The 13100-nt window shown below is 37.3% G+C and overlaps 1 protein-coding gene across 1 annotated transcript; it reads left to right on the forward strand.

Moving 5' to 3' along the window:
- Positions 1 to 5645: 5645 nt before the first annotated feature.
- On the forward strand, positions 5646 to 12545 carry LOC113140266 (GTPase IMAP family member 9-like). Its single transcript, XM_026324067.1, has 2 exons — positions 5646 to 5699; positions 11824 to 12545. Exons 1-2 carry the CDS (start codon positions 5654 to 5656, stop codon positions 12324 to 12326), a joined length of 549 nt encoding a protein of 182 aa, XP_026179852.1. The 5' UTR covers positions 5646 to 5653; the 3' UTR covers positions 12327 to 12545.
- Positions 12546 to 13100: the final 555 nt, after the last annotated feature.

Here is a 13100-nt window from a genome sequence, read left to right on the forward strand (position 1 = left end):
TCTAACCTCAGCATCCTTTTACCAATGTATTCACTGTCCCTCCTCTGAACATGTCCAAACCATCTCAATCTGGCTTCCCTGGCTTTTTCTCCAAAACATCTACCATGAGCTGTCCCTCTGATGTCCTCATTCCTGATCCTATCCATCCTCGTCCCTCCCAGAGAGAACCTCAACATCTTCAGCTCTGCTACCTCCAGCTCTGCCTCCTGTCTTTTTCTCAGTGCCACTGTCTCTAAACCAGACAACATTGCTGGTCTCACCACTGTCTTGTCCACCTTTCCTTTCATTCTTGCTGACACTCTTTTGTCACACATCACACCTGACACTTTCCTCCACCTGTTCCAACCTGCTTGCACACGTCTCTTCACTTCTTTTCCACACTCTCCGTTGCTCTGGACTGTTGACCCTAGGTACTTAAAATCCTCCACCTTCTTCACCTCTACTCCCTCACGGTATAACGCAGTTAATGCAGACGTGACTTTTCCCGTCAATTCCAGTTTGAAGATTGTGTTGTTGCCCTGCCATCCAAGTGACATCTACGTTTGATCCTTTTTGAGACCGTGTGTCTATGGGATATTTCAATAAGACTGAGTGAATTTTTGATCTACAAATTTCCACTACGTGATCCGCAGTTTATTTCAACGCACCCCACGTCAAGACAACGCACCCCAACTCATTGTTCTGATTAAAATAGTTTTTTTTTTTTTTTGATGACTGAACTGATTCACAGGAAACTGATAATTCAAGTGGACCAAGGAACTGGAGTAACTGTGAGTAACTCGTGAACTGTGAGTAAGCATTTGAAGGGACATTTCATAAGTGCTCATTTTGAAGTGAGATTTAGTTGTGTATGCTTACAGTTTCTGTTTTGTTTGTTGTTTTCAAATTTGGTCGTTTGGAGGATGAAAAAATGAAAATTTGTGGGTTTACAAGTTGACAAATTGCAAGCGATCTCATTTTGAAGTTTTCTAACTAGTGAAATGTTTTTCAGCTGTTGTGTTGAAGGTAATTGTGTGAATTTGAAAAAAAAGCACAGACTGAAAATCTTTCATTACTTTCATTTAATTGATTATTCAAATAGAAGAAATAATTAATCCAAAGAAAAAGAAAGCTAAAAGAATAAATTCTGTTTAGTTCCTTTTTGCATTTATTTGTAGTCTACTTCTCTGTTGAAAGCAGTGTTAATTTTGACATCAGATTTTAATTTAGTTTTAGTCATAGTCTTTTGACTAAAATGCAATTTTAGTTTTAGTTATATTTTAGTCATGTGCTTTGTTTTAGTTTTAGTCTATTTTTAGTCGACTAAATAGCATAAGATTTTAGTCGACTAAATCTACTGTAGATTTAGTCGACTAAAATAAATTGGGTTTAATTTAAGTGTAATTTAGTAAAACTATTGTAATATACAAAATATTCTAAATTAAAATTAAAGTTACATTAAATATATATGGAATAAAATAAAAGACCAAAAATTAGATATGCATCGTTTATAACCTGCATATGACATTCTTCATTCTTTAAAGCAAAAGGTCAACTCCAAAATATTTAAAAGAAAAACTGTATTTAGCAGTAATGACATTGCATCAAACGTGAAACTGACCCATATATCTTCTCTTTGTTTTCTCCAGCTGTTTCCATTTCATTATAGTTTAAGTCAAACAGAAACCCAGTGCAGGCTATGATGATGTCCTGTACTCGCGCATCCCGCGTCACTAGGTGGATCAGTTACTTTTCAAATGTGTGTCTAAGAAGATTAATTCTGATTGGATCTTTTCTAAAAACGTCCCTCACTCACATTTTCCTCTCGTTTTTATTAGTCAACGAAAATGTCAATATATTTTTATTTAGTTTTCGTCGTCATTTTTATTTAGTTAACGTCTCGTTTTCGTCAGTGAAAATTATAACGAAAATACTTTGTCAACGAAATTAACACTGGTTGAAAGCTGTCAGGGAGTGGGGGAGTCTCACTTACCTTCTTAGATCTGGGGAGGGAGGAACATATCACACTGTACTCTCACAGGTGCAATCTCACTTTGGAAAGCCACCCTGTAGCATCACTATAACTGAAGCCTACCCTTGTCAATCAGTAGTGTTCCAACACAATAAGGTAAGAAACCACATACACACATTATTGTGTAACGAGACTAAAAGGTTTGGGGAGCGGGGACCAAGATCGTTTCATTATCCAAACATCCAGGGCAGCTACATGATGGGCTAAATACCCACCCGTTACATATTTTAGCTTACCAGTCTTTCTGCTGCTGATCATCCTGTCCAAGCTTAGCTTCCCTGCTGCTGAGTGGACTGTCCAATCCAGCAACTTAATAATACCAGGTTGTGTATGAGGTTAGTTTCTTTCCTTTTTCTTTAGTTGCTCTAAGTGAGGCTCAGGGCCTACTGGGCTGGTTTGGATGTGTGGGTGTAGGCAAAGATGGGGGTGGTTACACACTGTTGTGTAACAAAATGTGTTGTGTAATTAATAACTTTAACCACAACCCTCTCCAGGCTGACACTACCCAACCGTAATGCACAGAACCACTGAAAATATAATTTGTGGATTTATTTTTATTTTTTTATTTTTTTTAAGCTAATGACATACTTGACCGATATATTCATAAAGGGTGACACCCAACTACACCCATCATCCATAATTGGACAAAACGTAAATGAGGGTTGGTTTCCCAACAATTATGGAAGAAAAACTGTAAAATTTAACAGGGTGTTAGAATATAATTCCAATAATATCATCCAATGTAATTCTTGTTCATGATATTATCATTTTAAAAGGAAATACCTAATGTATATTCTTCATACTAGAAGATTGCTGTTTTGGGGCTGAATGTTTTATACAGCAGCTTATAGGTTTAATATAAAAATAACTGAATCAATTCTTATTAATTCATCCTAGGAATTACAAAGAGGTTGGAAGTAATCTCAGAGATGAAGTGTGATGTATTGGACAGCAGACCACACTTCCCAAGGCAAGGAAGGGGCAGTGCATTGGAAAAGTTTACATATAACAGGCATTTATTGTGAAAAATAGCTCCAAAGTTATAAATGTTGCTATTACACATCAACATTGTCATTTTCAGATGAGGAAAAGGAAAGTGCAAAAACAACCCATTACTTGAGCAAATGTGTCAGAACTGTATATTGAAAATTGAAAACACGTTTGACAGATTTAAATAATGTAAATAAAAGTGTACTGTTATTAAAAAGTAGCAAAGCGATTAAAAACAGTCCTCTAAAATAGTTGTCATTGTAAACACCTACGATATGCTTGCTTAATTTTGTAGTGCAAAAGCATCAAACACTATTTCTCTCTCTTCTATGATGGAAACCATATTCAAGGAAGTGTTCATGGATTTGACAACATATATGGAGAAGATCCTGAGGATACGTGCCCCACCACCCGCTGTGTAGAATGGCCAGCTTAGACAAAGATGTGTCTATAGCTTCAATCAACCAGTGATCGAAATCCGGTGTAGCTGCCGCGTGCATCAGCAAACCCAGACTGTATTTGCAGAACCACACAGGCAGAAATGACCACTCAAATCCTCCGTGAATCCCCAGGACCAGCTTACAAGGCTTTCTCCAACCATGTATATATGCAGTTAAGATACTGTATATATTTTATGTATTTGTACTTTGTGAGGCAGCTCATCTCATTCGATTAACATCCCTTTTGATCATATAGTTTCCAAAGCATCAGTAATAACAGCCTGTCAGACTTATTGATTTAATCCTCTTAGACACAAGGAGTAATAGTCAGCCTGATACTTCTTCAATGTCTTCTGTGACACATTCAAACACATGCTCCAGCTCCAGGTGCTCACCATGTCCAGCTGTCTTGTGTTAATACATTTGAAATGCATTATGAACAGTCCATAGTGGTTACATAGCTAGTTAAAACTTAGACAGAGCTGGATGTTTTTAAACAGGTAAGAACGGACACAACATTTCAATAAGTTACTAAGTTATTGTAGCTAGTTACATTAACTAGTAGTAGTCCTTCAGTATCTGTGCCATTTTACATTTTTTTTCTTTTTTAAGCGACAAGCTCCCGACAAGCTCGTCATTTTGAAGTACTGTGTTTGGAACAGGTTTATCAGATCTGCCAGAAACTACGATTTCATTATGAATATTTACAAAGTGTTCAGGGGATAAAAGGCACCAAGCACACAACAAGGAAAAGTTAAAAAAGTTTGTAAGTTTAACCTGATGTATCCTAAAAGTCCTCTGACATGAGGATGTAGTGTATGTACATTATTGTATAAAAGATGTATTGAACTGGCCAAACTATATGCAAACCATTCTGCAATGATGGACATGTTGAAAACAAGAAAACAAATCCCCTACTTGTATAATACACTCCAATCATCATCCCATCTGTCAGTAGGTGAGTTGTAATGTGAGGAATGTAGACGTATCATCCAAGAATGAACTAAATGTGGAAAAGTCCCACTTTTATATTTTCCACCACTGATCCAGGGCTGGAGAGTAAAGGCAGCAGGACAAGCAATTTATAGCAGACAACATTTCCCACAACAATGTTTTGTAGCAATGAGAAAAATATCAACAGTATAGCTGGTTCTGCTCCATCCAACAGTGTTGGAGAAAAGGACTTTTGCATTATTTATTTTTATGTATATTATTCTGTGGACAAGTGAATTATGGGTTATTTTATTTTTATTTATTTATTTGTAATCCCATGAACCCATACAGAAAGTAGGAAGCATATCAATAATAGCATAATGTCAAATATGTTTAGAGAAAAGAAAAATAAACATCATTGCTCGTTTCTCTGTAATAGAATGTTTGTTTGTATTTTCTCTGTGTAATTTTCTGCTGCACTTTAATTTGAAGATGCTTTTATTTCATTATACTGCAATACACACAAACTCTGAATAAGATGAGGTTCACAAGCCATGATTTACTGCTGTCCTGCCTGTAGGATTCATCAGAAGAATAATAACAGTCCAAACCGTATGTTGATGTGTGTGAGTCAGGTAAACAGTCCTCAGTAGCTGTGTCTAAATACTCTACATAGTATGTCTTTGCTCAGCAAAGTACCTTTGCAGCTACATGTTTATTTCCTGTTTGTGGGTGGTCAGTTTTTGACTTGGAATGGGTGACGTGTGTTTTAGCAAAGTAGGAATAGGCTACAATATAGAAGAGTGAGATGGAACTTACAAGTAAGAAGAAAACATTGTAATGGAAAAGTTATCTGTCTCATATTGTACTTACAGGCAGCTGCAGCTTCTTGGTTTATGTTTTTTTATGTCTCTGTTTTACCAAATGTGACACTGCAAACTCAAGGTTGCATTTTGTTCTCAAGGTTGTGTTGGTTACACACCAATGTGTTAAGACGTATTTGTGACGACTGTAGGCTGTTGGGATATAACAGTATTAGGGAATAATATTTGTACTACAGTAGGGAAGTAAAGGAAGTTGTTCCTATGTATAAATAGGAGCTCATAGCCCAGTTGGAGCTGAGCAGCCGAGGAATGCACAAAAGTGTTGTATACATTGAACAGCTTCTTTCCTAGAAATGAAATAAAACACAAGATAATTTGGTCTGTCATTCTCTTTTTTGCTCACCTCAGGGTTTTTGCTACATCAACATTCAATATTAGCAACAAACACATCAAAGATGAATTTTATCAGTATGAGAAAGAAGAGCAGCAAACAATTGTCTCGTGAGTATATGATGTTCATCTACTTTCTTATATATGTGTGTGTGTGTGTGTCTGCGTGTGTGAATATTTGAATGATATTACAAATATTTAGTATTTTGTATTTGTATTTTTGACTTTATGTCCTGGCTAAACTTTGATCTAAGTTTTTTTGTTTTTTTTTTTTTGTTTTTTTTTGGCGTTTTAGTTAAATTAAGAAATGTAGAAATGACAAATTATGACATTTTAAAAACCTTTAAAAAAGGCTGAGCGAGTTTATTTTTGGGATATTTCAGGATATTTCAAACAAAAAAGGCAAAGTGATTTACATAAAAAACAAAGAACATGAAAAAATAGAATAGCAAAAGAATAACCTTTTAAACTAAAGAAAAATGTTAAGACAGTGAGATAAGAGAATATATTCATCTAACCCACTGAAAGAAAAGCATCTAATAGTCTGTGTCCTGCTTGGACATGAATCCTCTGACTTGACTGTTTTCAGGATGGTAGAATGAAGATTTTGTAATTGATATGACAAGGCTATTAAAGTTTAACTTGTTTTAACTTCTTGGTTTTCAGAGACGGAGAGTTGATGTGCATACCAGCTCTCAGCTCTTATAAGCTTTATTTTATTATATTTAGAAAAGAAAGCCTGCTGTTCTGACTTGAAGTTGTGACGCCCATCCTTAAGCCCATTCTAGTACTCCACTCTTTCCAATGTTACTATGTGTGTGTATGTGTATTACAGACTAACTCTTTTTCTATACTATACAAATAATTAGTCTGGAATATCATAGGTTGAGATTAGTAGTAATAGAATGGTTTGTTTGCCTGATAAGATCATAGTTATTTATTAAATTAATTATAAAAGGGGCGTGGTCAAAATGATGGTTTGTTTTTTTTCTCAATATTTAATTATGAAAGTGGGCGTGATCAGGGCGTAGTAATGGTTTGTGTCCTAAGATAGCAGAATGGTTTGTTTTTAGATAAGAAGGGGTGTGTGGGTCAAAAGGGATGATATTATAAACCGTTAAAATAATTTCTCCTCCTCCTTTTTTAGGAATAATTATATGTAATTGAATGATGTTTACTGTTGGGTGTTTCAAATGTGTGAACATTTAACTCGAGCTTTTTAGGGTGTTAATAATTGTCAACGGCTGTTTACAGTTGGGGGTTGTGGGGTCTTCATTTGCATACGGTCTTGTGGTAGTTGTGGATTGAAGTGTGGGTTTTTGGAGTGTGGGGGATTCTTCATTATCTCTGCTTCTCTGTTAGTGCTGCTGGACTATAAACTAAAAGCCTGATGTTTGTGTGAATCGATATTAGGATTAGAAGAGGGTTAGAAGGTTTTTTTGTGGAGTTTCAGTCAGCAGCATCAGACTAGTAGCAAACAACGTCACTGCTACTGTCCAGGAAGATGGTGATGTATAATAGATACCACATGAACTGATTAATAATATTCCTATGAATTATTTTTAGGACTGTAAAATACAAAATAAATGTTACTGTGAATGTGTGAGTTTCAATAAACTACTTTAGAGCTGCAATAATTAGCTGAATGGTTTGTTTCTTAGCTGCATTGGATGCAGTAACGTTAACTTGTTATTAACTTAGCTAACCTGGCTAGCTTAGTTCATTAACAATAAGCTAGCATAACAATTTTTAAACAGCCGTTGACAATTATTAACACCCTAAAAAGAGTTATTACGGTTTATAATATCATCCCTTTCGACCCACACGTCACTTCTTATCTAAAAACGAACCATTCTGCTATCTTAGGAAACAAACCATTACTACGCCCTGACCCACTTTTTAAAAAAAAAAAAAAACATTATTTTGACCACGCCCCCGTTTTAAAATTAATTTAATATTTAATTATGATCTTATCAGGCAAACAAACCATTCTGTTACTACTGAGATTGAATTTTTGGTGACGGGCCAATGGACACAGAATAAACTAATCACAGAAATTAAGTATATTATGCAAGCAAAACGACAGTGAGACCAGAATCGCCAAACAAACCTAGCATTAATCCAACGTGGCGTGCGAAAGAGTAGAGATGCTAGTGAATGACTGTTGTCGTTTGTCATAAAAAAATGAGAATACACAGTGTTATCACCAGTTCTGTGCATATTTTTGAAGTAAACAGAAAGATTTGACTGGAGTGTAAAGGCTGCCCCATTGCAGATAAATGGCTGTGACTGGCCTGGCTCATTTGAAGTTGGAGGAAAAGACTCCCTCCTTAAGGTGCTCCAGACCCACATTTCTTCACTAAGAAAGGGAGTGGCTGCCCTGGCTATTACTGATCTATAGCACCTACTGAGCTTTTGGGGTATTGCACCAAAATATTGCACCTCAAAGGACTGGAATGAATTCCTTATAAAGTTTAATTAACTTTAAATTTTAACTCTAATAGCAAAAAGTTGAAATACAGTTCTCTTCTTTAGAACTAAACTAAATATGGAAATATGATTTAGAAATTTCCCATAGGTCAATAATACACTGTGGGCAAATTCACTGCCCTTTCGTTATGTTCAGGCTGAAAACATCCACTAGAATAAACTGCTGTAAAAAATATATCAGATAAACTTTTTTTGCATAAATCCTGTTAATCAAGTTCTGATAAAAACTACTAAATGTTTTTGTTTTTTTTTAAATCCACGATTTTAATGGGGCCACTTGGTTGTCAAAAGTAAAAATTTTACCTCTTCCCAACACGGGGAAACCACCAATCATCACGAATGTCAAGAATGCATGATCATATAGTCTCAATTATTGTTATGCTGTACCATTAATGCATATATGGTGGTGTAATATAATCATGTCATGATGCAGAAAGTGTTTAAATTAGTCCAACATGACATGTTGTCACATTTTATGATTTATTCTTGCTTCTTTATTCTTCAGTTTGAATCAGTTCTGTAGTATTCACAGGTATATTCATATAACAATTGATGATTGAGTTTATGAATCTTACTCTATACCGTTTGTATCCAAATGATACATTTGGTACCAGTGTCATGTGACCTGCATGTGGACACAGTCAGCCTTCTGATTCAAGGAGCGTAACACGCTGTCGAGATAATAAAAAAAGACGTTTATTATATCATGCCCTGGCTACAGTTATGACTTTGCACGTCTGCAACAATACAAAATAAGACAAGTTCAATGGTTGATCGGTACTAAAGTTATGTTAACTGGCAAAAAATATTTATGTATGGGTGTAGGAGCGACGAAGGTCACAGAAGGTCACACTTTGGACAAAACAAATAAATAAAACTCTCTGGCGCCCCCACAGTCATTTTGCACTTTAGGCAACTATATCACCTCTGCCACAGACTCTGCCCATGAACTACACAAATAGAAACAACACATCACTTGTCCCACCAGGGACAACAACACACTGGTCCACAGTTACACTGTATTAATGGACGCCTATCGCTCTGTCTCCTGTGCCGCTCTGGGTCTCTCTGGCCACTGTTTAATCCACCTTGTCCCAACCTACAGGCAGAAACTTAAACTGCAAAGCCTGTGGCTAAAACACTGGAGAGATGGACTGAAGAGAGAAAGCCAGAGCTGCAGGCCTGCTTTGAATGTACAGGTTGGAATGTGTTCAGAGATGCATCCAGAGACTTGAATGAACTTACTGACACTCTGACATTGCACCATAGTTTCTGTGAAGATATGTGTGCCCACAAAGACCTTATACAGATACAACAAACAAACCTGGTTCACAGCTTTGTGATTTAAGGAGGCCAATAGGAGTGGGGACAAAACTCTGTACAACCAGGCCAGGAACACACTGAACAAGGAACTCTGGGTAGCTAAAAGGAGCTCCACTGAGAGTGGAGATCCCTTCAAGATCTCACTGGATACAGCATCCCCCCACCACCACTCCCACTGTGGAACAAAAGACTGGCAGATGACCTGAAAGAGTTCTACTGTAGATTTGAGAAGGAACATCTCTCACCCCTCAAACGTACCAGAAGCAGCTGCTCACCCTCCCGCTACCTCCGGCAGCCCATCCCTGACGATCCATGAAGTGGAAGTGCAAGACATCTTTCAGCAACAGAGGATTAGGGAAGCCCCAGGATCAGATGGTGTGACCCCTGCTGTTTGAAAGTCTGTGCTGACCATCTAGCACCCATCAAGTGGCTGACCCTCTTGATGATCCAGGAAGAGGAGATGCAGTGGAATCTGCAGTGTTAGCCAACCCACTATGGAAATGAGGAACAGATGACGTAGTGGTGACCAACCCACTAGGGAGACCAGGAACAGGAAATGCAGTGACATTGGTTGAGTAAATGACTGCTTCTTGCAGGCTTTTATTTTGTAAAACATTTGGTACAATGACTTCCTGTCAGTGAGGGAAGTTGCACATGTGTTAGCTTGACACGCATCTCTTAAGCATGCAACACAAAGTCATGGACCTTTGGCACCATGTGGGCATACTTAACATGGGCCATTTAATGTTTAATCAGTATTTTTTATGTTTGTAGCCTGTTACACTTTATATGTACTCACTCATACTTTATTTGCACTATAAGCTATTTATATTATGTATCATGACTCAACGCGTATCATAAGCTGAGGCTGACTGCGGCACGTCCAGACAAGCTCCCCTTGGTTAGCGGAGCGAGGTGCAGTTAGGCCCAGAAATATTTGGACACAGTCTTCATGATTTGGATATGCATGCCACCATATTGGATTTGAAATGAAACAACTGAGATGCAATTGAAGGGCAGACTTTCAGTTTTAATTAGTGGGGTTAAATAAAAATATCCTATGAAACGTTTAGGAATTGCAACCATTTTAATACAGAGTTACCTCATTGCAGGGACTCAAAAGTAATTGGAAAAATTAACATTACCGTAAATAAAATGTTCATTTTTAATACTTTGTTGAGAATCCTTTGGAGGCAATGATTGCCTGAAGTCTGGAACCCATGGACATCACCAAATGCTGGATTTTGTCCTTTGTGACGCTTTGCCAGGCCTTTACTGTTGCTGCTGCCTTCACTTGTTTGTGGGTCTTTCTGCCTTAGGTTTTGTCTTAAGCAAGTGAAATGCATGCTCGATTGGGTTGAGATCTGGTGATTGACTTGGCCATTGCAGAATATTCCACTTCTTTGCCTTAAAAACCTCCTGGGTTGCTTTTGCAATATGTTTTGGGTCATTGTCCATCTGTGCTGTATTTGGCTGAATCTGAGCAGAAAGCATATCCCTATACACTTTAGAAATCATCCAGCTGCTTCAGGCTTCTGTCACATCATCAACAAACACTAGTGGCCCAGTGCCACTGGAAGCCATGCATGCCCATGATGCCATCACACTGCCTAGACTTAGATACTGATACACCTACTTCCTGTAGAGTGTTTTTCACTTTGGTGGATGTTGTAAAGGGCTTTTTCTTCACCATTTAAAGGAGCCTGCGATTATCCACCACTGTTGTCTTCTATGGACGTCCAGGCCTTTTTAAGTCCCTGAGCTCACCAGTGCACTCTTTTGTTCTCAGAATGTACCAAACTGTTGGTCTGGCCACTCCTGTCATTTCTTCTATCTCTCTGATGGATTTCTTCTGTTTTTTCATCCTAATGATGGTCTCTTTCACTTCCATTGAGAGTTCTTTTGACCACATGTTGGATTTCACAGCAACACCTTCCAAACAGAAATGCCACACCTGGAATCAATTCCAGACTTTTTATCTGCTCAATTGATGACGGATTAACAAGCGAGGAGAGCAAATGAAATAGCTTCTGAGGCAACTGTCTAATAACTATTGGTCCCTTGAAAAACATATTGAGGAACTGTAATTCCTAAACCCTTCTCCAAGTTTCAGTCTCCTGCAGTTATTCATCATTAATAAAGTTCTACAGTCACTTCAAATTAGCTCCACCTTTCTAAAATTACAATGATGTATGTACAAATGTATCAATAAGTCAGTATTTGAGTAATATCTTAAATAGGTGATTCTGTATAATGCTTTTCATTTTAGTAATTTAAGTGTATCTTCATGTCTTTTTTACATTTTTGTACTTTTACTAAGTAAAATGTTGAATGTTGGACTTTTACCTAAATGGTCCAAATGTGTTATTGCTGCATTCATTGTATTTCTTCCACCACTGATGTTTCTTTTATTTTCCAACAGAGCTTCGGATTGTTCTTATTGGGAGGGTTGGAGCTGGAAAGACTGGACTCATGAAAACCATCCTGAGGAGCTCCAAGGACTATAAGGAACCTGATTCTGAGAGTCACCTATGTGTCTGCTCTAATACAGAGAAGTGTCATAAGGAAAAAGTAGAGATCGACAATCAAGAGGTGGTTGTTGTTGACACTCCAGGTCTGTGTCATTCTAAGAAAACAGATCAAGAGGTGATGGAGGAAGTCAAGAGATGTGTTTCACTTGCTTCACCTGGTCCTCATGCATTTCTGATTGTGTTGGATGAATTTAAATTTACAGTTGAATTACAGAACATGGTAGAGTTGATTTGGAAGACCTTTGGCAAAAATGCTGCAAAATATGCTCTGGTTGTTTTCACCCATAAATATGAACTGTTGGATCAAAGTGAACTGGGGAAGGCTGATGAAATCATAAAGCATAAGATCAAGGAAAACTCTCAGCTCCAGCAGTTTGTCTCTGAATGTGAATAGCGATTCATTGCTATTGAAAATACTGACCAGGATTCATCTCAAGTCACAGACCTTCTGGAGAAGCTCAATGACATGGTTCAAAAAAATAATGGAAAGTATTACACCGTTAAAATGCTCCAAAAGTGGCAGAGCGAAGCAAAAGGTCCTGAAATTAGAGAGAAAATCAAACTTGCTATATATATTTGTGCATTGGTGGGAGCAGCTGGTGGGTTTGTAGCATCATACTTTGTTGGGAATGTAATTCCAGAAGGAGCAAAAGAACTGGCTGTAGTGGGAGCTGCAGTCGGAGGTGTGATTGGATGTGTAGGGATTGTTGCATTTGAGCACATTAAGGATAAAATATGTTCAATATACTGAACTTGAACAATCTGTAAGACAAAGGCTGGAGGTTTGGTTTCAGAAGTGTCTGAGGGGATTGTGTGGAGGCCTGTCAATATGTGAACAATATTTAATCCATCTATGTGTTTACATGAATGTAGTAAATAACATCATAATGGAATTGGTTACTGGGCTTTTCAAATTAATAGCAGTCCAACAAAATTAGAAAAGTATTCAGGTTTGGTAACATCACTTAGAAATGTTTCTCAATAACCTGTGTGTTGCTTTGAATGTCCATTACTAGTTTGCTGCTGAGTCATGTACAGTAGATTTTGGGGTTGGAAAAAAACCCCCAATGCTATGAGACTGGAGTGTGTGTACCATAACATTTAGTTTTTGTGATTCAAGATTTTTTTGTTTTTATTTATGTCTAAACATAGACTTTTAATGTTTTGT

This window comes from Mastacembelus armatus, chromosome 8, assembly GCF_900324485.2.
Source record: "Mastacembelus armatus chromosome 8, fMasArm1.2, whole genome shotgun sequence".
NCBI lineage: Eukaryota > Metazoa > Chordata > Actinopteri > Synbranchiformes > Mastacembelidae > Mastacembelus > Mastacembelus armatus.